The sequence below is a fragment of the Rattus norvegicus genome, chromosome 5, assembly GCF_021556685.1.
Source record: "Rattus norvegicus strain SHRSP/BbbUtx chromosome 5, alternate assembly SHRSP_T2T, whole genome shotgun sequence".
Taxonomy (NCBI): domain Eukaryota; kingdom Metazoa; phylum Chordata; class Mammalia; order Rodentia; family Muridae; genus Rattus; species Rattus norvegicus.
Window position 1 is genome coordinate 14,974,311 of NC_141538.1, and position 26,898 is coordinate 15,001,208.

General features: G+C 44.9%; 1 protein-coding gene across 4 annotated transcripts; it reads right to left on the bottom strand.

Moving 5' to 3' along the window:
- Positions 1 to 329: 329 nt before the first annotated feature.
- Positions 330 to 26,898, bottom strand: Adhfe1 (alcohol dehydrogenase, iron containing, 1). Of its 4 annotated transcripts, none has more exons than XM_087549634.1 (14): positions 26,330 to 26,898; positions 24,867 to 24,904; positions 22,719 to 22,765; positions 21,477 to 21,530; positions 20,974 to 21,128; positions 20,624 to 20,820; positions 18,843 to 18,920; positions 16,901 to 17,006; positions 15,748 to 15,900; positions 13,901 to 13,999; positions 10,817 to 10,895; positions 10,517 to 10,613; positions 7,923 to 8,080; positions 330 to 841 (listed from the first exon to the last, which is right to left on the bottom strand). In XM_087549634.1, the coding sequence occupies exons 4-14, from the start codon at positions 21,528 to 21,530 to the stop codon at positions 758 to 760; spliced, it is 1,260 nt and encodes a 419-aa protein (XP_087405760.1). In that variant the 5' UTR covers positions 22,719 to 22,765; positions 24,867 to 24,904; positions 26,330 to 26,898; the 3' UTR covers positions 330 to 757.

A 26,898-nucleotide genomic window follows, 5' to 3' on the forward strand; every position in this document is an offset into this window, starting at 1 on the left:
AGCTCATCGATGTCTGAAGCTGTGGCTGGCATCTACATGGACGTGAGGGAGAATCTGAACTCAAGTCTTCATGGATGGGTGACAAGCACCTTACCTACCAAGCCACCTTCCCAGCCTGCCTTTTCTCTTAAGATTAGAAAGTCGCTTTCTTTAACAAACCCAGACAGTAAATATGTATAAAACACGAAGTGAGAGAACAGGCCAGGAACATGCCCATTGCTAATCCCAGCGCTAAGAAGATAGAGGCAGAAGGACCTCAAGTTCAAGACCAGCTTTGGCTATGTTTCTGCTGCTTGTTTCCTGCCACCATCTTTTATGAAATAGACACATTTTCAAGAGTTTGGCTTCATCTTTATTAACAACACCACAGTATTCTATTACTGACTATATTAGGATTCATTTAGGAAGGAAGATTTAGATTGTTTTAATTTTTGCTACCCATACTGTCAGATACACCCTTGTCATGTTTTTTGCATACTAATGCTAGTATTTCTTCAGGGTGAATTTCTAGACAAGCAGTGTCTGGACAGAGGCATATTTCTGTATTTGATGGGGTTTGGTGCAGGGACACTGACTCCTGGGGTCTTACATAATGAGCACAAAGGAATCCCCCGAAGGATAAAATCACGTCACATTCAAGCCAGTAACAGTGGAATTAAGTGTGGAGATAAGACGGCAAAGGCCAGCCCTGACCAACTTCTGCTCTCATAGCTTCCGTTGTAAGGGCTGATGGCGATTCTTTTCATTAATCTGTTAATTAGTACAGTTTCATTGATGCTTCGAACAAAGCAGACAAATCTTCCTCTGACTGGGCACGCGGCGCAAGCTTCGTGACCCTTTCCTGAAACAGCAAATAAAAGGAGTTATCCTCGGCTTGGCCGCGAGTTTGCCAATGCTACGTGGTTATGTGAATTAGTAACAATGGCGGATAGTTAAATATCCTATAGAAACAGCTCTGTGTCTTGGCACATTCCTACAACCCAGCACTTGAGAGGCAGGGCCATGAACTCAAGGCTCAAAAAACAGATGAGCAAGGAACGTTTCCACCCCCAGGTCCCTAACTTCCAACTCAGGTTTATCAAGAACTACTTCTTCCTCATGAGGCTTTGGAAAGCCATCAGCTCTAGCCTTCTGCTCAGATGTACAGAAACAAACCATCCCATACACTTATCAAACCAGCCCAGTCAACAGCCTCTGCCAGCTGTCCCTGTACAGAGAGTCTTGTCCCCAGTAAGGACAGTGCAGCACTGCTAAGAAAAGTGACTCAAGACCGTGTTCTTCACAGCTTGGTCTTTAGATTCATCCAAAAGGACATTCTGCAGGACATAACTGTTTAGGCTTTAGGAAGCAAGGAATCTGTTCCCCCCCACCCCCTCTTGTTGACCAAAGTTTTATATTTACTTTTCCAAACTAGTTTAGAAGTTTATTTAATTCCCCCAGTGATCTTTATGGGTGGAGTTGGTGATGCCAACATCCTGTGGCTATATGTTCTGTCAGCGGCTCCATGATCCTTCTGGGACAAGGGACTAAGAGACGATGTATCTGCCACCCAGATGAAAGGAAGATACGTGACATCCTGTGGGTTCCATTTTCATGGGCCATTTGGACTAGTTTCTTGTGATAGGAGCACAGGTGGAGAGAGGCCCTGCTGTGCCTAGTGCTCTGGTCCAGCTCATCGTAGCGTGTAACATACGGTAAGTGCATTGTCAACAGTTGGCTGTTGAGTTAACGAAGGTGGTGGGGAGAGCGGATAATGGCATCTGAAATATACGGGACCGACTGCTGATTGCCCAGTCTTCCCATTTTCCTCATTTCAGAAAGGATACCCAGAAGTTCAGACAAAAAATATCTCAAGGATATCTTTGCATACAGATCCCCTTGATCTTCCAGTTCAGTCTATCACCCAGTCTGTCAGACCCACCTTCAAGATGAATTACATCCCTTTGCACCACAATCTCTGAGGCACCAGAGCGCTGCAATTGAGCTGTTTCCATTTTTGCTCCACTATCTCCCCCTAGTGGCTATTCTCTTGACAGCAGCCAGATCTTTTCCCACAGCAGTGACCTGGGTTTATAAGCTCTGGATAACTTCCTTTTGTGATAAGGACAAAATCCCGGAGCTGCCATGTAAATCAGTTGGTAGAGAACTTGCCTGGCTTGCAAGAAGCCCAGCTTCTAACTCCAATACAACAGAACTAGGAACAGTGGCTCCCATAGAAGATGGAGGGTGGCGGGTGAGCAATTCAAGGCCAGCCTCACTTACGTATCACATTTGAGGCCATCTTGGGATAATGAGATTCAGTCCTCCACCAATATCATGGCATCTGATGTCTCCCTCCTTTGGCTCTGTTTCTCAGCACCCCTCTCCCACTGACTCACTCTCCCTATCAGTTCCGTTGAGACAGAGTCTATGTCTCCAACTGAGTGTTCAGTACAGCCGTGTACTACTGATGCTTCTGCCCCTGCTTCCCAAGTGCCGGGTGCAGGGTCACCATACCCAGACCCACCATCCCTTTTAAGTTTTAGCCAATCTCTTAACCTTGTCTAGTTACGATGTCTGGGTTGGGAATGTCACCCAGCCACCTGACTGCCCTCACTGGAGTTCCCTCCACATTGTCCCCACAGGATTTCACTCCATCTCCTCAGGTTTCCCACCCCACCAGTGACCACATTTGAACTTATGTCTCACTTGCAGACGTCTATTGCCTGCCTCTCCTCAGAAGGAAGTCAAGCTCCAGGCGTAAGCCCTGAAAGCCTTGAAGGAACATGCAAACAGTATATGTGATAATGCCTGAAATATACAGATCATTCTTAGAGCACAACGGCAAAATACCAAATGATCAACCCAGAAATCAGCAAAAGACTTGAAAAAAATTTCTCTCAAGAAAAATACATGAATGGACAATAAGCACAAAACAAGATGGTCAATATTCTTACCTTTTGGTGTGTGTGTGTGTGTGTGTGTGTGTGTGTGTGTGTGCGTGCGCGCGCACGTGTGTGTGCAAATTTAATCCACCCCACACCACTGGGATGGCCATTATAAAAATAATGGAAACTAACAAGTGTTGGAGAAGTTAAGGGGGTTGGAGAACTGGAATCCTTCATGTTGTTAATAGAACCATGAATGGTGTGGGCACCATGGAAAAGTTTGCCAGTGCATTAGGAAATGAAAAACTGGGCTGAGATTGGTAGTACATGCTCGAAATCCCATCACCTGAGGAGTCAAAGTTGGGATCATCAAGGCAAGCCTGGGCTACAAAGTGAGATCCTGTCTCAAACAAAGCCAAACAAATAAAACGATTACCATGCGAATTAACTGCTCTACTCATACTCCCTCCAAGAAACAGAAGGGGCACAAGCACGTGTGTGTACTCCAGTGTCCAGAAGAGTCAGATGTGGAAACAACCCGCATGTCTTCTAACACATGCATGAAATGGGTAAACAAAATGTGGTCTGTTCACACAGAGAAATGTAACTTATCCTCAGACAGGACCAGGGCTGACACATGCTACGAACTGGTCAGCACATTAAGAGAAAATAAGCCGGTCCCAGAGCCCTGACAGTGCATGGGTCCATGGACATGGGGCGCCCAGCCTAGGCACTTCCAGAGGGCTTAAGTCACTACGGGCTGTGAGAAAGACAACAGGGCAGGCGTTGTTTGGTGGACGCAGAGCTAGCTCAGGTACTAAACAAAAAGTTCTACAGTGGGTAACGGTTAGTGTATAGTGCCATGCATTTGTCAAGTAGCATCGTAATGTACACATGAACGTTATTAAAATGACAAATTAACATGACTTTACTACAATTAGAAAATAAAAATGAGAGAGAGTGGGAGGAAATAACGAGTAGGAGTCCTCTGATGAGCTCAGAGCCTTTGACCATGATCTGTTCATCTTTGGAGAGGCAACCAGTCCTGGACTCTCGGGAGCAGCTAAGCCCACGCTTTTCCTACCTGTCCTTTTGACATTTCCAACCCCAGTGATTGGGCAAACACAGATGGGGACAAAGTATCTGATCCCACACTGTATAAAAGCCAAACGATTTCAGAATGAAGATGTGTTGGGCAATGTGCTATTTATTATTTATGGTTGGGAAGACCAGAGAACAACTGATTAATATGGGCACTGAAATAAATACTTCTACTTTTAGCACATTCATAAAATAACACTATTTCAAGCTGGTCCGTCTACCAAGCGTGGGAGTGTTCACTTGGGCAGACAGCTCTCCCTGGTGATGAAATGTTTTGATTTGAAATGTAAAACGGTTCTTTCCAGAGGTTTCAGAAATCCAGCTCTGAAGGTGAGTTTGTTCTTGCCCACTCCCTTTGCAGCTGGGCCTTGAGTTGGAAGCCTCTGTGAGCAGGGCTGCCGTTGTCTGCCACTAGGGTAGGCTGTGGTGTTTGGTTTGCCTGCTTGTCCTTCTAGAGAAAGCCAACCCCTGACTGCTGAGTATAAAAGAGCCTTTATCAGAGAAGAACTGTATAGGACTAGCTTTCTGCCAAGGCTTTTTGCAGGGTCCAGTATATCCGAATCCTATTACATTAAACCTGGTAGTTATTAATGAGTGAAGATTGGCCCACCGTACGTGTAAATTCGGAGGTTGTCATGGCATCTCCGTAAAGTGTTTGTTGCTGCCAAAAACCAAACCAAACCAAAATCAAAACCAAACCTCCCAGACCAGTTTTTCATCTGCAGGTTATATCTGTTCTACTGAGGGCTCTCTGTTGCTGTGACAAGACACAGACTAAAACCCACCCTGGGGATGAAAGGCTAATTTCACTGTGACAGTTCTCCAGGTCAGTCTAACACCGAGGGAAGTCAGGGCAGGAGCTCAAGGCAGGACACTGGAGGCAGGATCTGAAGCAGGGGCCATGGAGGCACTGCTTACTGGTCTGCTATCACACTGCCAAAACCAGTACCTTGGAGAAGACTCTTACCATAACCAAGTTTGGTTACCAGCCTGAGATGTAGCCTTTGTCCCCTCTAGACCACAGCTTCTGTGTAGTAGCCCTCAGGAAATACTCCCCAGAAACTCTGATGGTGGTGTTGGTCTCTGATTAAGCACAGTTGATTTTTCAGCCCCAGCTAGCCAGAATCCATTATCTCAGTAAAGTCAAGGTTCACTTCAATGCTGCTGGTCTATTGTTAATCACCGCTGATCATTCAATCCCAGCTGACCAGAAACCGGAGTCTGAATTTGAAATATCAACCAGGGGCTGGAGAGAGGGCTCAGTGGTTAAGAGCACTTCCAGAGGTCCAGAGTTCAATTCCCAGCAAGCACATGGTAGCATCTGTAATGGAATCTGATGCCCTTTTCTGGTATGTCTGAAGACAGTGACAGTGTATTTACATAAGACTCATAAATATATCATCTTTGAGGGACTCTCAATCTTCCCTGTGACCCTCACAAGCCGGGCCTCTGCCATCTGCTTCTCTCTTTAACACTGCTTTCTCCCAAGCCCCCATAACAGCTCAGTAAGATCTTTGGATTCGAGTGGCTTCTTCAAGCCCCAAACTCCCAAAACACTATGGTCACGTCCATCACCACAATCACACTCTCTGGTACCAATTTCTGTCCTATTTCAGTTTCTGTGGTCGCGCAGAGATCTGCCTGCCTCTGCCTCCTGAGTGCCAGGATTAAAGGCCTGCACATGGCAATTGGGCTTTTTCTTAAAAATTGGTTTACAAGTTACAGTTTATCATTAAACGAAGCCAAGGCAGGAGCTGAAGCACTGAACAGTGGAGTGCTGCTTCCTGGCTTGTTCTCCATGGCTTCCTTCCTTAGCCTACTTTCTTATACAACGAGGACCACCTGCCCAGGCTAGCTCATAGTGGGATGGGCTCTCCCACATCATTAACCCTCAAACAGCTTATGAAACAAGGGCAGGCTCTGATGGAGGCAGACTTCAGCTAGTCATTCGAGTTTGTGTCAAGTTACAAAAACTAACTACTATAATTAGTTCTTGGAAGTAAATTCATATTCTTTTAATTTTTAAGAAGTTAAGAGGTTACAATATTATATATATATATGTGTATATATATATCATACACACACACACACACACACACACATGTATGCACCATGGTACAAGGGGCGTGGTCAGAGGACAATTGTGAGATTCAGTTTTCTCTACCATGTGGGTCCCAGGAGTTGAACTGGTTTAGCAGCAAGTACCTTTCTTTACCTGATGAATCACCTTATTGGTCTAAAAAAAATTATGTTCTTAAACACAATCTTAGGATAAACTTTAGAAAAGGGAGTGTCCCTGAGAAAATGCTATGAAACCAAAAACTACTCTGAGATCATGGTGGCCACTAGGTCTGTGGAGTTTATGGCCAGACTTTCGTGGCTGCCTTTGTTTTACCCAATCTTAGCAAACACCTACAGTTACTGCCACCAAGTCACTCACCAGGACAGACATTTTAGAGGGAGAAACTGCAGGCATGAGGTCACTCAACATGTCTACCAGCCTGTGCTGGGCGGGGCAGAGGACAGAGGGGCAAAGCCACTTCCTGCCTTCCTCAGGTAGCTGGGACGAAGTCTTACGAGGTCATAGCTTTTGGCTCAACAAGTTAGAACTATGGATCTGTGGGTTGGCTCAGCTCTTATGTTACATCTCAAAACACTTGTGTTTCTCACTCATTTACACCACTAGATAAAACTGGATTTACTGGGCTCGAATCTAAGTTAGGGCCATATTTCACCAGTATACTGAGAAGGCGTTGAACTAGGTGCAAGGAGCACCCAGCTGATGATTTTCTTAGAAGTTGGAAATTCTACCCACAGAGGAACCTAAGTTTATAGTTAATGATAGTTAGTGATTACATGAAGGTTGCTCGCCCACCCCATGGGTCACTGCTTTCTACTCTGTTATTTCAGAGGACTCGGTTCACTGCTATTCTCATATGCTTCTGTGGACATATAAAGCTCTGAGCTCAAACTGCAAACATCTTCTGTGAATGGTGAGGTTATCATGTCTGTACAGTGATGCCGTGGGGAAGGAGGGGCTAGCTTGAGACCTTGCTTTCAAAAGGCGTCACTGTTTGTAGTAAGCAAGGTCCTGCTTGAGTGGATAGTCTAGCTGTTTGCTGTCTCAGTACTCTGTGTGTGTGTGTGTGTGTGTGTGTGTGTGTGTGTGTGTGTGTGCTGTGAATGCTTGACATTGGACAAGAGAGCCCCATGATGATCCCTGATTGCCGACTTTTCCATATTGACTAGGAGGACTGGGGAGAGCGCTGGGTGTGGTAGGCGTGGTGTGGTCTACTCAAGTGCTCAAGGTTCCTACTTTATGGTAAATTGCAATACCAGGGTCCTGGCCCGTTATCATCTGGTGCACTAACTCCAGGAGGTTCAAACAGATCACATCTTCATGAGGTTCTCGGGAAAGGGAGTTTTCTATCGGGAATGAGTCTACTTTACAAGTGGGGGAAAATTTAGTTCACGTTCTTTAGCAAAGTTTAAATAAGGCATGGAAGGACACGGATGTGGATAAAATGTACAATGTCCCCCCAGATGGTTCAAACGCAAACTTGCGATAGTTTCAACTTAAACTTAAATGCTGCATTCTACAGAACAGCGCGAATCTCTGATGCTTTATAGTGGAAAGTAACATCAGTGGTCCTTTAGAAATGGCTTCGCCCTGTCTGATGGCGGAACTCCGTAAACAGCAGAAATGTGGGAAAAGGGTGGGGTTTCCATAGCTCAAGTCACCTTGGCAGTTTGCATCTCGAAGTTTTCATAAAGGGTCCTTTCAGTTTTGCCGAAGTTTTATGGATGGACACAAAGGCACAGCGGACCAGGCTGCTTCTGTACTGTGGGTTCTCTCGAGGCAGTGAGGGGTCCTGCCAGGTCACTAGCAGACCGGGTGTTGGTCCCCTCTGGCTCTGTGTTTAGCAGGCATGGAGGCCATACTGTGACTCTTACCTGGGGCAGTGTTCCTTTCACCAGTGAAGGAATGTCATCCTTAGAATAACCAAGGGCAGCGAGACCGTCATCAACATTTAGGTCAAATAGGAATTTTCGGAGGGCATCTGCCAACACAGGCCCGGCATCTTGGATCTTGGCGGTGCGAATGTTGGCTCCTTGAAAAGAAGTTCAGACCATAGGAAGAGAGGGAAGCAGCTTTCAGATACGGCTCGGTCACAATATCAGCTGAACATGTAATTTGTACCCAATGCCACCTCCAAACACTGAAGTTTCCTGAGATGTCTCTGTGGTCAGTGGCCCATGGATGACAGGCTCAATAGCTAACGGCTCTTTAGGACAAGCTGGCTGGGGACTTCTGATTCCTCCCTGTTCACCCTTTGTGTGGTGGTGGTGGGGGAGCAGAATGACAGAGCCAAGAAAGGAGGTGCTGAGGAGAGGGTGGCGAAGGTGCTGGCACCGGGATGCAGGGGTGGCACATTGTAGGAGGCATAGCTTATATGGCTTTCAAGGCTTGTGCACTTACTGACCCCTAGAGGTGTGTGCATGTAATAGAACAAAAACACAAAGCAAACAGCTCGAGGCAAGGATATGGAACTACAGATATCACACATCGACCACCAAAGGGGAAGAAAGTGACAAAACTCTGTTACATGTGACTAGGGAAGGACAGGTTTCCTCTTTATACCTAAAAAAATTGGTCTATGTTGCCAAAGGACAGGGGATGACCTTCTTAATAAATGTCTCGGTGGCAGCTGGGTACAGGGGCACAACAAAGACCACGGACCCAGGGAATAGCGATTCCTGGGAAGATAACCGTGTGAAGAAGGTTGCCAAGGTTTGGAGATTTGTAAAGACAGAAGTTTAATGATTCACAGCACAAGCAGGAGCAGAGATGTCAGATCTAGATCTAGAAGGGGCCCGGAGTTCTGTTCTTAGGCAGGGTAGTGTGCAATACCCAGAGGGAGAGAAAAACTTTCTCGCCCAGCACATGGCCTGTCAATCGATCACCTAAGTGGAGTACCTGTGCTGCCCATAGGGCTAGCATTCTGCAAATGAAGGTAGCGTTGGATGAGGTATAAACAAAATGCCTAGGAGGGAGAGGAAGCCCCTCCTTGCTGCAGCACACGGTAAGTCAGGTCTACGCCTCTTCCTTCTGTGAGCTTTAGTTCCAGGAAAAGGTAAACAGAACCAGATACAGGCCAGATGGAGAGCAACAGGATGAAAGGTACACCAGACCTGGCAGATCCGTCTGCAGTACCCAGCAGCCCCTAAGAGTGGATTAGGTGAGAGGCGTGACAGGATATGGGGTTACAGTTTTATGATCCTGGGATGGCTGCCGTTGAACACACAGTACAGACATCTAGGCTTTCCTAGGAAGCAGTTTTAGAAAAAATAACAAAAAGGAGGTGAGATGAAAGAAAATAAACTGGTATAGCTAAGAAAAAGCTAAGATTTCATAGAGAATTAACATATTTAACTGGCAATACAGGATACTACTGGAATTTCTAAGCAGTTAGGAAGGACTGCTGGGTCCTTCTCCCAGTTTTACAGGGGATCTCCCTTGTAATGTCTGCTTCCTGGAACATGGCCTGAAAATTCACTAAGATGTTTCCCATCTACAGTAGATCTAGTCTACCGTTTAGGACCCCTCCCCCTAATTTTTGCCATTCGTATATTTACAAAGGCCAGAGCTACGTCCCCTCCCTAGAGGGAGAAGGGATACAGGCCCCTGGTGTCACTGCCAATGTGTCCACACAGAACACACTGCAAACTGAAGCCAGGACTTGGCTCCAAGTCCCATGCTTCTGACATTAACATTCCCCACACAGCACCTGGAGCCCTAGGGCACACAAAGGGCTGGTGTGTGAGGGAGGGCTGGGGCAGTAGCCCCGAGGGAGGATGCCTGTGGTCAGTCCTGCCTCCTTGGGAATAATCTTTCTAACGGCTCAAGCTACAAGAGCATAATGAAGCGTTTGCCTTACTGCCTTTCTCTTCCCACCCTAAGCACAAGTAGGGGAATAAGATGTTCTACAAGTAAATCAAGCTCTCCAAGTCACCTGAAAAAGAGTCCTTGTTTCAGAAAAACACTCAGATTGTTTTTGCCTTAACCTCCTGCCATGGCTATCCAGAATATAATTTTATTTCTGTAAGAGTCAAAAGGCACAGTGGGCATCCTTTCAGAGAGATTGCTTATTCCACAGTTGGCCGCACAGATTACTCACTCGCAATTGCTTTGGTTTATTGCTTGGCTTCTCTGTGACTGAGAGGTCGCTGTTGCTTTCTCGATTCATTTTATCAGTGACCACATGGCAGAAGTCAGAGAGGACATTAATTGTGTGCTCAGCCGGACTTTCTCAAGAGGCGAGAGCAGAGCCAAGAGCAGCAGGCCATACTTAATAAGGTCAATTTTAGGTTCCATTTCTTTATGGATCCTTAGCAGGCTAAAATTATGGATTTAAGAGCTGTCCGGGGCTTCAGGCAAGCCACCGTCATCTTCTCATTTTGCTACTCCAATGTGAAAGCTTTTGTTCTTATCCCCGGGAAACACTCCAACCTCGGAGGGCCTCAGAGTTGTGAGAAAAGGTTCGTACCTAATATTTCTGCCGTCTCCAGGTGCCGCTCTGGAAACATCTGGGCTGTGAAGGTGAACACTGCGGGAGAGGTGAGCACCACAGAGAGGCCATGGGGCTGGGGAGAGATGCACACACAGCTGCTCTTCCTCAAAGCTCCGGCATGATTAGTACTGCGGCGAGCAGTCAAGAGCTCGCCGTATGGGCTGGGGTGCAGCTTGGTGGCAGAGGTCTTGCCAGGGTTCCATCCCCACACCCACTTATAGAACTCAGGGTCAATTATAAGAGCTAGTCGAGTGATTTATTACTAAATGTTTTTACCACCAGAGGGTGATCCACATTGTATTCCTTGGCTTTGTATGTCTTCACTAAACCTGAAATTGGGTAAGACATGCCATGGCTGGAAAAGAAAAAAAAATCTTTTGTTAATACATAGATGTAGAATTCAGCAACATGGGCACTGCTGCAGAGCGCCCCTCCTGTCTCTGGACTGTATTGTTACTCACAAGGTTCTACATGATGAGCTTCTTGGATGCAGATAATGTACTGTGTCACACCCCAAGTTACTGGATTCACTAACAAAACCTCTGACATGACCAGACTCCAATGATCAACAGGTTGTATGCACTGGGTAATATGTAAGCTGGACCTACTAGGGATCCATTCTGCAAATAACCCACAGATTGTTTCAGATGTTGTATATTAATGGTGCTGAATTATAAAGGACTAGTCTAATCTAAGAAGCTAGGTAAACCAGTCCCATTTAATTGACTTTTATTTGCCTGGTTTTTACCTTTGCAAGTCTGTGTGTAACACAGGGCAGGAGAGGATAATGGTGTCCTGCCATATTGTTCTTTCTTTGCTTTATTTCCTCAGGTCAGAGGTTTGAATCTAGAACTAGGCTGGCAGCATCAAGCCCCAGAAACTCTGCATCTCATGGTGCTGGGACTATAGGTGATTGCAGCTATCCACGCCCAGCTTCAGATTTTGAAGTGAGTGCTGGGTTTCAAACTCAGGCCCTCATGCTTGCACAGAAACACTCTACCCATTGAACCATTCCCCAGCTCACAGTGGGCTTTGCTTTCACCAGAAAATAGAAACCTTGTATCCTTTTGAACTTTCAGTGAACGAATTGGAAGACATTGTAGATTAGTAGATGGTTCAGAATATTGTAACAAGTTAATATATAATATTCACGATTGATTTTGTAGAAATGAAGTGAGCAAAATTGTATCATTCTGGGACTGGAGAGATGGCTCAGTGGTTAAGAGCACTGACTGCTCTTCCAGAGGTCCTGAGTTCAATTCCCAGCAACCACATGGTGGCTCACAACCATCTGTAATGGGATCTGATGCCCTCTTCTGGTAATGTCTGAAGACAGAGACAGTGTATGCATATATATAAAATAAATAAATAAACTTTTTAAAAAAATGGTCTTATTCTTATGATATGGACTATTGGAAGACTGCATGGTTGTTCAGCAAGGATCTCATGGAAGGAAGCATTTCAGTGAATTACACGAATATTTATCCAAAGGTTTTCAGATACCTTGCATGAGATAAACTGGAAGCTACCACTTCCCTGAGTTATTGGGTACTTTAGGATGTACTTTATCTCTCTTGAAATCAGAAAGTTATTGATTAGTATGCTTTCAAGAAGTACTAGGATTCACATAGCTTTCAAAGGCAACTCAATAGCAATACTTAAATTTTCATTCTTTTGAAATTTAAAAATCTGTCTGTATATGTGTGTATAGATCCCATTATAAGTGGCTGTCAGCCACCATGTGGTTGCTGGGAATTGACCTCACGACCTTTGGAAGAGTTGCCAGTGCTCTTAAGTGTTGAGCCACCTCTCCAGCCTCCAAAATTTCAATTGTTTTTTAATAGTTGTCTATGTTTTTTGTACAAAATAAAAATTACTCATAGTCTCTTTACTTCTGGCCACTTTATGCATATATTTAATGATCATATTGAACACAGTTTCAAGATTTTGTTTTTCCTTTTTTATTTTATGTGTTTGTGTGTGTTTTGCCTACATGTATGTCTGTGCTCCAGGCCTGCAGTGCCCAGGGAGGTGAGAAGAGGGCATCTGATCACCTGGAACTTGAGTTACAGGGGCTGTAGACACCACACGGGTGCTGAAAATTGAACCTGGGTCATTTGGAAGAGCAGTTGTTGATCTCCAAACTGCGGAGCCATCTCTCCTGCCCCTGTACCCTACTTCTGTAGCCTAATATTCTTTCTTCATTTTAAGACTGAGTCTCGTGTAGGCCAGGATGATCTCAACCTGTCTATGTAGTTGAGGATGACCTTGAACTCGTGATCCTCCTGCCTCCACATCATAAGTGCTGGGGTTACAAGTGTGAGCTACTGTGCCTGATGCTGCAAACATTTTTCTATATAAATCTGCCTTAAACATGACTTTATTTTATTCTTTAAGCACTGCAGTTGAGCACTAACTATTGAAAATCAAACATGCGTCCATAATTTTCAATTGTAGATTACACTTAAGTGAACATTTTTATATGGGAACTGATCACAGAGACCATAAATATTATTCAGGCTGGATTTCCAAACGTGAAATAGTGGGCCAAGAGGATGGACATTTTCAGGCTTTAGTACATGTTGCTTACTTGTTTTTTGATATAATAAACTCACCCTCCCATGCCACAGAACGTGAGGCTCACCGCTGCCGTACACCCTAACATAGCTCTACTCTTGATTCTCAACAGTTTCCATTTATTTTACCCCTGTACTTGGGATTTTGTAAGCACAATACATAGTAAGACACAGAGGGATGGGAGCCCTCATCCAGTGTTGGTGTGAACACTAAAGAAGAGGGGTAGTTTCTAAAAAAAAAAAAAAATTAATACTACAAAATTATAGATTCAGAAATTCCATTCATTTGTATCAAGTAAGAGAAATAAAAAATATTCATGCAAATACTTGTACAGAACATTATTTAGAGCCACACACGTGATAATACATCAAATAAAATGTGGTACTCCATATAATGGAACACTGTTTGGTAATGAAAAGATCTGAGGTGTTCCTGCACGAGTGAACTGAGGTTCTAACAGTATCTAAATAAAGCAGGCAGGCACAGAGGATCATGTGACTTCATGGCTATGTCATGTCTGCGACACTCCAAAATGCAGAACTCCAAAGAGAGGGAAGGTTGTTCAATAATCTCTGAGCGCGGAGGGCGATGTGGGCGTTGGTGACAGTGGCTGAGTATGTAGTCCATGACCCGATAAGCTGACTCCAATTAAGGAAACATTTGGGGATTCAGGATTTCTTCTTTATATAGCATATTTAAAATCTCCCACTTGTCCTAAGTTCTGTATATGAAAACTCAGAAGCAGTAGCTTGAGTTAGGAAAATGAACGGCACACTCACTTACCACAGATGAACACCAGCGTTTCCGAAGCCAATGCCAGCGAAGGCGCTTGCCAAGTGCATGCTAGACCTTGCTTCCAGATCGTCAGGGTTTCTGACAGCCCTGTGGATTAGATAAGTGTGGAGCGACAACATTGGCATTTCCTTCTGAATAAAGGGTTGCCTTAGGGAAAGGCAAGATGGGGGAATGTCCCTTAGTAGGAAGAAAAATTAGGCAGGCTATTCAAACAACCCCTTGTCTTCTCAATGAAAACGGAAGGCAAACATATTTTTCTCATCAACGGCTTCACTGAGGGCATAATAAACACTCTGTCAGCCGCCTAACTGATAGGAGGGTGCCAGGGAAGCAAGGCCCTGACCCTGCACTGTGAGCGCCGCTCTGGAGAGGTGACCCGGGGCTCCTCAGTCTTCATTTGTCAATGGCTCTGATGGTTGTGAATGGATTCAGGGTGAGCACGTTCTCAGAGTTCACCCAGAGCCCTGTCACCTGGGGCCAACTGCAGGCTAAGCCAGCAAGGTCACCTTCCTCTCTGTGATCCAAACTGAACTGTACATTTCTGCTGTTTTGGGAACCTGTTCCCATTTGGTCTTTCATAAAAAATGGCCGTAAATATGTATACTTACATATTTGTGTTGTTTAAAAAAAATTAAAGATTAGTCAACTTCTAAAATATTTAGCTACAGAGATGGCTGAGTACTTAAGAGTACTGGCTGCTCTTCCAGAGGAACTGGGTTCAATTCCCAGCACCCTCATTGTAGCTCAGACTGTCTGTAACTCAAGTTTCAGGGGCTTTGACACCCTCACATAGATATACATGGAAGCAAAACACCAATGCACATAAAATAAAAAAGAAATAGTCAATTAAAAGAGAAAGGAAAAAAAATCTGTCTCAAAAATCCCAAAATAAATAGACAGTATATATACACAGAGAGAGAGAGAGAGAGAGAGAGAGAGAGAGAGAGAGAGAGAGAAGTTAAAAAAAGGGAAAAAATTTATGCTGGGTAGTGGTGGTGCACCCCTTTAACCCCGAAACTTGGGAGGCAAAAGTAGGCTGATTTCTCTTAGTTTGAGGTTTACAAAGTAAGTTCCAGGACAGCCAGTGCGTACACAGAGAAACCCTGTCTCAAGAATACCAAAAATAAATAAATAAAAATAAAATAGTTAAGTAAAATTTTTGCTTTCAGATTTGAGGTCTTGTTACAGTGAGTGGCCAGGCTGGTCTCAAACTTCAGCCTCCCCCATAGTCGGAACTCCTTGTGTGCTGCTACGCCCAGTCTGTATTTGTGTTCTTGAATCTTTCAAAACCTCTCAGGAACCCTTTTATATTACCTGTTTCCTGAGTATCTCCATTTTCCCCCTTGACTTTAATTCACCTGGGTTTTCTCACGGGGTGGCTTCTGGGCACAGATGACCCAGCCAGCATCTGTCTGTGTGTCTCAGTCCTGCCCAGCCTCACAGACATCTCATGCCAGATTCACTGCTGGAGTTACTGCTCTGGAGAGCGTCTTGCTTTGCCGTCCTGGCTGGTCTAGTACTAACCATGTAGCACAGACTGGCCCTCAAATACATAGAAATCCTCCTGAATCAGACTCCCAAGTTCTGGAATTACAGGTGTTCACTACCATGTGGCTAATTTGGGGCTTTGGTGAGAAAACCTTTTTAAATTTTATCTGTATCCTTTATGCATTAGGAGCTTCAGTTGGCTTCTGAAACTGCCGCCTTTTGAACAGAGGGACTCCAGTTTTCCCCTGCCTGTCTCGGATCCCTTCAGAGGTCACACGTGACTAATCTGGTCAGCCGCCCTTTTCCCTGAGAGCATGTCCCATCTCCCTGCCCTCAGGCTGACATACCTCTTCAGATATTTGGCAACGATGCGCAGTGCATGGACTGCCCAGATGTCACTGATTGGGTTGCTACCCTGGTATGCTGGTCGTTGGATGGGATTGGAAGGGCAGGGGCTCCTCATGCTGTAGGGAATGGCGGTGTATGACTCCAGAGCATGGCTGAAGAGAAATGTTTAAAATACGCAGAATGAGCTTTGCTTCTCTCCATCCCTTGCACAGCTTATTCTTGTAACTATTCTTACAACTATTTTTACAACTAAAATGTATCCTCAGAAAGAAGGACCAAGGGACCTGAAGAGGACAGGGACTCCACAGGAAGACCCACACAGTCAACTAACCTGGACCCGTAGGGGCTCTCAGAGACTGAACCACAGCCAAAGGGTGAGCATGGGTTAGACCTAGGCACATATGTAGGAGATGAGCAGCTTAGATTTCATGCCAACAACTGCAGTGGGGGCCGTTCCTGAGCCTGATGCCTGCCTGTCTATGGATCATGTTCCCCTAAATGGACGGCCTTGTCTGGCCTCACAAAAATGTGACAAAATATGCTGTATCAGTGGATGAACTATGGTGGTCTGAGACTTGCTGAAAGTGAAAATACTGGCACTAATGGCCTGGCTCAGGAACAGGTCTGCAGTAGACAGACACATCACAGCCGAAACCACAGGAGCCTATGTGAACCTGGTCAAGTTACTAAGCACTGGACACCCAATCTCCGAGAGAGTCAGCTGCACAGGGCTACAGAGAAGCGATGTGTGTGAGGTTCTGGGAGTACACATGGGCCTGTATCCTGGAGACACTAGCCCCTTGACTGATCTCCCCCAGGGTGCAGCCCTGAGCTTTCCCTAGTTTGTGTGGCCACAGTGGCAGGTGGTGTGGTTCAGAGATGCTTGGAGTCATCTTGAACTGATCCTTTCTCTGTGACTGCACTGCCACAGATGCTGTCTAGGGTGTTCTGTCCAGAGACAGGCTTGTGGGCTCTAACACCACTACATCCTATCAGCGACATTTCCCGCCTTCACATTTTCACCCCGCAAGGGGACAATGACAGCCAACAGGAGCAGTGCTCCAGAGTGTTAATCAGTGAAGGCAGTCCAGCAGCGAAATCCTGTTCACAGATCAGTCTTGAAAAGCCCTTCCAGGAGGCACCAGTTCTTACCAAAGGACATCGAAGCCACTGTTGGCAACCACCTGGCAAGGCATGTGGAGAGTATGCAGGGGATCAACCAGCCCCAGGGTGGGTTTGATGGCCCGTGAAGCAATTCCTAAAACACAAGAATGTTAATACGTTAAATGTGTGGGCACCATTAAAAAACATAATAACCTTAGGACAATAAACTTAAAAACAAAAGTCTGAGAAAAGATTCATTTTCATGTAATGGTGCAAGAAGCAGTGGGAGGCAACCTGGGACCAGAACCGTGTGTCTTAGTCAGGGTTCCTATTCCTGCACAAACATCAGGACCAAGAAGCAAGCTGGGGAGGAAAGGGTTTATTCAGCTTACACTTCCACATTGCTGTTCATCACCAAAGGAAGTCAGGATTGGAACCCAAGCAGGTCAGGAAGCAGGAGCTGATACAGAGCTCATGGAGGGATGTTTCTTACTGGCTTGCTTCTCCTGGCTTGCTCAACTTGCTCTCTTACAGAACCCAGGACTACCAGTCCAGGGACAGCTCCACCCACCATGGGCTGCCTCCCGCCCCTTGATCAGTAGTTGAGAAAAAGCCTTATAGCTGGGTCTCATGGAGGCATTTTCTCAACTGAGGCTCCTTCCTTTGTGATAACTCCAGCTGTGACAAGTTGACACACAAAACCAGCCCTACCCGGTGTTTTGGTGGTATGCTGGCCTGTTTCCCCATCCCAGGAGCCAGCCCATGTAGCTCTTCTTCGAGCTGCATGGGAGAGTGACTGGCCCAGCTGGCAGCATTGACCACACAGCTGACAGGAACTACAAACCAGGGCTTAGTTCTTATTTAATTTCAAAATGTTATTTACTGGTAGACCACTGGCCATTGTTCTACACCTTGCTATGTTACAGATTAACCACTGGGAGTTAAGCCCTACACACACACACACACACACACACACACACACACACACACACACACACACACGGTAACAATATCCGTCTCAGGAGCTAAAAGGATAAAGTGAGATAATATGTATATAAGCCTTTTAAACACCGTAAGGCTGAACTTAAGAGTTGCCTGTTACTGCTGTCGTCAACCATGTCAAGGGATCGTATAATTTAACAAAAGTAAAGGAGTTACTCTAAATGTGCAGTTGTCAACAAGGCTGGACGCAGTCTACTGAACCAAACTTATTTCTACCACAGTTAAGGAGAAGGGAGGCCCAAATGCCTAAGAAGACAGAAAACAGAACAGAGGTGACCTGGGCATGGGTCTGGAGGGACTGGCTGGGGTGCAACACGAGGCAACTTTGAGGAGTTATGGAGTGTCTAGGCTTTGCCACGTGTATTTATTTGTTAAAGCCCAACACACAGACTCTTTGAAACTATGCATTTTGTTGTATACAAGCATCTTTTGATAAAATTGATTTAAAATGTTAAAAAAAATGTCAAAGAGAGGGAACATCTGTTTGTCGTTGATCCAACCACTGATAGGGGCAGGAGAATGGCCTATTAAGTAAGATCCATGGCATGGGGGAGGGTGTTGGGGGGGTGGGTGTTGGGGGTGGGAAGATGGCCCTGTGGCTTACAGCATTATTGTTTGTTCCAGGAACGCAGGTTTGGTTCCCAGCACCTGAGTCAAGGGGCTCGCTACTGCCTATAACTCCAGCTCCAGGGGATCTGACAGCTCCTGGCCTCCAAAGCCATTCCCACAGCTTTGAAATACATTTATACAGGCTCGTAAATAACGATGTGTATGAAAAAGAGATTCACAGCATCCTGATAGACTTTTCAGGTAATTCTCAACCAGAAACTTACCAGCCTATTATTGTATTCATATACGATTGGGAAGAGAAAATGTGTGCTTGAGTTCCTCTCATCCCTTGATTTCTAAAGAACAGCACCAAAGACAAGGGAGGGAGGTGGAAGGGTGGGAGACAGAATTTCAAAAGGGTTAGGAATAAAATTCTTACCAGTTTTTACTTTCAAATGTTCATAGTCAAAAATGGCGACCCCGGTAGTCTCACTGCCAGTCCCCGAGGTAGTTGGAACTTGAATGAAAGAATATTAATATTAGAAGAAATATGAACAGGTGTCAAAGGAGATAGTTGATTCCATCTCAGAAACAAGGAGCAAAGTCTGACAACTGTATCTGTGTAACACGCATGTGAAGGATTCATGTGATGTCCATGCTTGTGTTAACATGCTTTGAGTGTTCCCATCAGCATGCTATGTCTGTGGCTACATTAGAATGCATGTATGCAATCTACATCTGTGCTAGTATATACATAAATATATGTTTAACATATATTATAATGCTTGAATGCACATGCATTCTTAAAATATACCACATCGATCTGTATTAACATGAGTTCTATTGGTCTATTTAACATTTACCTGGCTTCTATATCTGTATTAACATAACCTACATGCTGCATTAACATGGCTACATACTATACATGACTGCATTAACAATTTATGTATGGTTAATATATGTGAGTATTTAATATGCCTGCTATCTATATATGTAAATTGCATTTAATGAATATATGATAAATGAATACATAATAAATATACATGCATGGTTAACATGCATATTTAATCATATGCTGCCTGCAAACAGGTTTTATACTTATGTTGTCTGTGTCTGCACTAACACTAGCCTGTGTTGAATATATGAACTCTGTTGTAATTGATGTCTATGTAGTATTACTATGTACATGTTAATCATAGCAGTGTGGGGAGTCTGCCATATTAGTGGTGATGGGCTCTGAGAAGCTTGGCTCTAGAGCCAACAGAGATCAAGTTGCCTAGCACCTCTGGTAGGAACGCTTAAACATCCTGTCTCTAAAAGACATCTTTATTCTCCTTGGCAACAGGCATAGGAATGAGCTGCTTTTGCTGGGCCCTGTGGTTCTGTAGCTCTGTCAAGTCTGTAAACGTTACTAATCGCTTCTCTGTGTGGTGCCGACACAGTCTCACCAGCGGGGGTCCGTTCCACACCCCAATTATGCTTCTCCCTGCTGACTCCTCCTCATTCACGACAGCAGTTCATCTGCCGCTGACTCCTTCAGGTCCCTACTGTGGGCGTTTACAATAGAGCAGAAGGGGGTGGGCAGGCACGATACTTAAGCTGCGTCCTTATTCCTAGGTAGTGTATTTTAACAACAGAACCTTAGTGTGTAGTGTGCTAACAGCCATAGAAATTAAAGGGAAGGAGAGGCTAGGAAAACTCCAGTGCCTCTGTGGGACATTCAGGCTATTTCTTGATAGGGGTTTGTGCATCTGTGGAACAGATGACATCCAAAATAACACATCCATGCTGGCCACATGTCCCGGGGAAGACAAAAACTCCAGGTCAGCTGATGAGCCATTATACGAAAGAAAGGATTGAGTAACCGAGAGAAGCCAGAAAATGTCTGCAAACTCCATGGTGGTTGGGAAATGAGACAAGGCAGACAGGACTGGAGACAGTGGCCTACCGAATGCCAGTGAGGATCCTCGTCTCCTCTACACAGCGACATATTGGCCTAAAATTCCATGCTTCCTCTAACTGACCCAAGCTGACTGACTGGGTAATGGTGAAGGTCAGAATTTTTAAAGAACCTTTAACTGTTGTTGATCTGTAAACACACACTGATTTAAAATGAACATATTAGAGGTTCTGGAAATGCAGACTTTGGCATTAATAGCCAGCATGGCACCTACGGACTTTTTCGCTAGTGGCGAAAGAAAGCAAATGAGCAGTGTTTACCTGCGATCAGAGGTTTAAGAGGCACAGTTACTGGCTTCCCCTTCCCAATGGGGGCATTGACATAATCAAGGAACTCAGAGTGAGGGCTGCATGCGTACAGATTAGCGGCTTTACAGGTGTCCATGGTGGAGCCCCCACCCACAGCAACATAGGCATCAAAGGCTCCCTTTTTAGCAAATTCAATCGCATCCATGAAGCTTAAGAGAACAGAAAACAAAGGTTGCATTATGCTATATTAAAAAAACAAAGACCACATTGTCAGGCTGTTAAACAAGGTCGGGGATAAATTTTCAATGGCAGCCATTTTTTGTTGGCTTCTGCTTAAGTAACTAAGAAGCACACAGTGTTACCTTCCGTCTGTAGGCTCCACTCTCACGTTGTCATAAACCTGAAAACTAATGCCATTCTTCGATAGGGAATCCATAACTATTTGGACAGGAGGGAGCTGGGAGAGGTTCTTGTCTGTCATCAGGCAGACATTCTTAGCTCCCATATTCTGTAGATCCTACAATAAAAATTAACTCATAAGTTAGGCTCGGAGAGCAGCACCTTTAGGGCAAGTTTAATGTGCTCTTTAAGAACAAAAGACTTGGTGCTAGAGAGATGGCTCAATGGTTAAGTAGCACTGGCCGCTCTTCCAGAGGACCTGAGTTCAAATCCACATGGTGGCTCACAGCTGTCTATAACAGGATCTGATGCCCTCTTCTGGCACATAGGTATACATGCAGATAGAGCACTGGTACATTAAATAAACACACATTAAAAAAAGAACAAAGGACTTGATTATTGGTCCTTTGACACATGTGTTTACAAGATATAACCTGTAGACGCTGCAGACATCTCAAATACTTGCCATGCCCACTTCCTTTGTAACCCCTGCTCCATATCTAATGTTCGAGACCGCCATCTGAAATAAGAAACACATTTAGGTGTATTAGAGCTGGCCAGTGTATCCCTAGAGCCCTGAGGTGACTTCTCATGGTCTAGAGAATAAATAGCAAGTTCTGTACCAGGCCTTCTGTGTGTCTCACCCTTTGGCCTCCCCTCTCCTTCAAGCAAACCCTGGCTCCAGTCATATTGAAATGTTGTATTTGTCTTTTGCCAAAGACACTACACTCCCTCTCGTTCAAGTGTCTGCTCTCCCTAATTCTGACATCAAAATTAGACACATTTTTTTTTCTACTTTCCAATTCATGTTTCTCATCTGTGGTTTTGCCCCTTCATTTATCCAATCCTTGTGTGCATCTATACATCTGTACACATCCGTCTAGTGTCCTGTCCACCACGACCACGGAGGGTGCTCTGTCGAAGGCCTTGTTCAGGACTCAGATAACACAAGTAACTAACATACATGGCCTTCTGGGGTTCACATACAAGGACAGAGCTTTCACACGAACGCACATCAGCCACTTTTCAATTAAAGGACAAACCAAAGCCATCACGGTGTGTTTGATTCATTGTATGTTCTCTCTTTTCCTTTATTTCTTCCCTAAATGGTTACTAGCTCCCTAAATGAGGATTTAAGCAATTCCAACAGAGTCACCCAGATCTCTGTTACTCTCCAATGACCTAGTAACCGTCAGGATTACAGTTTTCAACTGTCAGCTATCATGTGGGGCTGAGAACCTTCAGATGGGGTGTGAGCTAGCAGAGGGTTCCTGGTGACCTAATTTATGATTCCTAAATGAGGCAGCAGGAGCTAAACATATAATTACAAGTAATTATGTAATTAGTATAGCAAATTGCACCAGAATTGGTTGGTCATTTACTCTGGCTTCAAAACATTACTTTGGCTTCTTTTGTTAGATAGAGACTTGATATATAGCACATATAATTTGGGAGTATGTAGATCGGGGAGTCTGTCATATTTTAATAGCTATATGAAAGACAGTGTTTTAAACATTATTGTTGTTTTCTGACTGTCTTCCTCTATCTCCACAGTGCACATTGCTGCACAGAGCCGGATCAAAATGAGATGGGGACCATCATCTAACAACAGATTTCAAGTGGAACACTTAAGCTTCAGCAAATACTGCAGGTTTTTTTTTTTTTTTCATGTCATCCATAAAAGAAAGAATGAATCAATGAAATCTACCTCAAATGCATAATCCGTTGTTTTTCCTGAAGGTGAGAGTCCAGGGACTAGAAGCACAGAGAGTACCATCAGATCATGTATCAAAATATAAGCCTAAATATTGTCTTTGAAAATAAAATCCAACAGTGAGCATAAATATCTTCCTTGAAATCTTACCTAAAAGTATATGTTTTTGCCCTTTTATGGTTGTCTACTACATATAGGTCAATCTTTAAAAAAAAAGTACTAAAACCTGATATTTTTTCTTTCTATTATTATGTTGGGGCAATAGGAGACCACCAATGAATTTCATATTTAAAAAGGTTAATACTGTTGTGTGTGCCTGGTGGCTGTGTGTACCATAGTATGCACATGGAGGTCAGAAGACAACTTTAAGGAGTTGGTTCACCTTCATGCAAATTCTGGGATCCAACTGAGGTCCCCAGGCTTTCACAGTTAAGGGCCCTTATCTGGTGAACCACCTCCTGGACCCTCCTTATCTTTCCTTAAAAAAGTAATTTTTTAAAAAAAATTTATTTTATGTACATTGGTGTTCAGCCTGTGAGGGTGTCAGATCCTCTGGAACTGGAATCACAGACAGTTGTGAGTTGCCATGGGGCTCCCCCCAACCCCCCATCTTTCTTTTTAATCTACTTTTTTATAACCAGTTCTGGTCAGCCATAAGATAAAGGAAAGTCAAGAGAATAATTTGCACCACCATTTTTTTGCTCTTAAAGAAAAAAGAGACCAGAAGTAGATACCAAAACAACAACAGCAACAACAGCAACAACAACAGCAACAAGCTCTCTAAAGGTAAAGGCATCTTATAAAAAATCCACATTTCTGATTTCTCTAAGGCTCTATAGAAACTCCTGCTCCTTCTGCTGCTGTTTCTGCTGTTGCTTCTGCTGCTAAAAGTTAAACAGAAGTTGGAGTTATCTTTCTGGCATTCCCCCAAGAAACGCAAAAAAAAAAAAAAAAAAAGCCCTCAAAAATTAGAGCAAATGGGTGGAACAGAACTGTGCCTGTTTCCCAAGCCACAAAGGCTGGCTTCACCTCAGGGCTGGTGGTCAGAGACCACATCACCAGCTTCCTCGGACCTCTCTTCTAACTCCTCCTCCTTTCCTCGGACCTCTCTAACTCCTCCTCCTTTCCTCGGACCTCTCTTCTAACTCCTCCTCCTCCTTTCCTCAGACCTCTCTAACTCCTCCTCCTCCTTCCCTCGGACCTCTCTAACTCCTCCTCCTTTCCTCGGACCTCTCTAACTCCTCCTCCTCCTTCCCTGGGACCTCTCTAACTCCTCCTCCTTTCCTCGGACCTCTCTAACTCCTCCTCCTCCTTCCCTGGGACCTCTCTAACTCCTCCTCCTTTCCTCGGACCTCTCATCTAACTCCTCCTCCTCAGGCCACTGCTCTGGAGCTGCACTGCTGACCTTGCCTTGCCCCCTATCTGTTTATACCTTACCTCTCTCCAAGAAGAGAATCTGTTTTTCTGTCAACCATATGACATCCTGAGAACGTGCTGAAGCCACATTGAACTTTATGGACCTCAGAGTCTGGCAAGGATCAAGATGGTAGGAGCTGAAGACTTTTGTTATTTTTAATTATACAGAAATAGAGTATTTTAAAATTGGATATGGACAAGACTTCTCTTTTTTCTAGCGATCACCTTACTTTAGCTTTTAGTTTCCTTTTTTTTTTAACCCCAAAAGATTTGTTCCTGAAGGACCTAAACATTCTTAAAATATCATGTGTGTTTTCAGTTTTGGAAAATATTATGGGGCTGAAAAAGATGGCTCATGGTTAAGAGCACTTGCTATTCCTCCAGAGGACCTGGGTTCAATTCACAGGACCTGCACGGTAGCTCCCAAGTGTCTGCAATTCCAGTTCCAGGGGATCTGACACACTCACAGACACATATGCAGGTAGAACACCAATGTACATAAAATAAAAAATATATATAAAAAAGGAAAATTGAACAGATAAATAGCATTAAATATCGTGGACTCAACTGTCACAGCTTGAGCCATCTTACCAGTTTCCCAGTGAGAGGCGGCTATTTTCATCAGCCTGCCCCAAGCAAACCCTGATTTCCCTTTTCCACACTTTACCCAAAATGCCAGCGGTACAATGGAAACTGAAGCTGACGTAAAAATTCAAAATGGGTTACCTTGGGAGTAGGTATGAGAATGAGTTGGACACTGGCATCTAGGGGAGAGAGAAGGAAAATAGAAACAGAATCAGGAAACCAAAAGCGAGAAGCCTTAAAGTAACTCTTACACGACGTTCTCCTGAGACTAACCTGGGCGGAAGCTCGCAGTGTAGGAGAGATAGCAAGAAAAACCCAAACCCAGGATAACGCCAAAGACAAAGTCCAGCCCACTGCTGACTTTTTGACACTTCAGACGCTCCTTTCCAGGAGGTTATTTATTCAAGTCTACTTACTGAGCCAAGGCCTGCAGACAGCTGAGGAGCGTGCTCAGGGCACACACTGATGGGGAGCTCTGACTCGACCATGTTGGCTCTTCTACTCAGCTTGAAGCCGAGAATACTCTATATAATGTATTCTCCCACATCTTCAAGGTTTATCTTCAGAGTGGTTCTGCACTTGAGCCTCCAGAAGTTCTCAGACCGCTGGCCTTCTAGGTCAGCTACTCACGTCCCACCACTACATCCTCTACGACCCCAGGCTCCGAGCTGGTCCTGTCTCTACAGCAGGGAGGCCTCGCACAATCTCCTTCCTGAATCTCGTCACTTATGCATTCTCCATGTTTTTGTTTTTGTAAATTTTTTTTTCCCCTGGAAACTTCCCTCCCTTTCCCGCCACATCGGTTATTTTTTTGGACAGTTCCTCCTTCTGGCTTCAGTTTCTCCTTTTCATTTGTTTCTCTTTATGGCTCAGAGGATCTTGCCATATCGGGATGTCGGCAAATATTTGACTGCAAAGTCTCATCCTGACCGCGCCAAAATTCAAATCTGGAATTAAAACACCCGGGGAGGGAAAAGGTAACAGGAGAAAAGAAGGTGGTTTACTCTGGCTCTGGGGAATCTTAGAACGTCCTGAGATCAAGAAAAAACATAAAGCAAGGCTGCCACCTAGCGGCCGTCCACTTCTGCCAGGAAAGCAGGCAAGGCCCAGGATAGGGCTTTCTTTCTAGAACCTAACCTGCACTAAACTTCTAAGGACTAGAGAAGCAAAGGGAAGACAGACATCTGAAATTATTGTCGGGAATACGGCTGCCTCTCCCCACCCATTCATGTTACTGTAAATGCTAAGGCTAACTAACGCATCTCTGGCCCTTAGCTGAGGTTCCTGCCTGGCCCTCCCTTGCCTTCCGAGGCCATCTGGGTTACTTTCCTCAGCTCCCTCCTCACTCTCCTTCCTATAAGTGATTCATGTCTGAATCACTTTGCTCATCCCTGGGTTCTCCCCTTGGTCTACATTTACTGTTACCCACAGTTCAGACTACTATGCATCGACGGTTTTTCCTTCACTTCACAGTCCTTACTACCTCCTGGAAGGCAGGCCCAGACTCTATGCTGGGTCCCGGAACTCCAACTCTCCCTCTCCTTTCCCCAGCTCATGGCAGCTTCCATTTCCCTGGCTGTCTCCGGCCCTTCGCAATGACTTACTCACGCACTCAGCCTTTCTGGAAGGAATCAGGTCAAGGAGGCAACTCTGGTCTTTTCTCCTTTACAACCAACCCATCTGCTGAGACCTTCGGCAGGTGTCTGTCCCCTTACTGGAATCCTTAAGCAGCCCTCCATCTTCAGCCTTCACTGTTATATCTCGGAAAAGAGCGGTTTCTGCACATGGGCCCATATGTGTCACTTCGATATGTTGTCTTAGCAAGAACACCAAGGTCTACGTTACTTTTCTCACTGTGGGAGCAAGGCCAGCTTCTCTGAGAATATCTCCTTAATGGTAGTTGGGCCACATTGCACCACGCAGTCCTACCATGGTCTCAGGCCCTGCACAGCCCGGTGCATCACTGTGGGGCCTGCTTTTCAGAACCTGTAAGTATCGGACAGTGACTGCCTGCCCAGCTGGGTACACGCAGGGGTTCCCACGTACTGAGGGATCCTTGGTGCAGCCTGTACTCACGCTGTGCTTTGCAGGTGCCTCAGCAAATGTGTCACTCGAGCGCGTGCAGCTGCGGCCATGGCAGTCCTCCTTGTCCACCCGCTACTCCACCCCCACT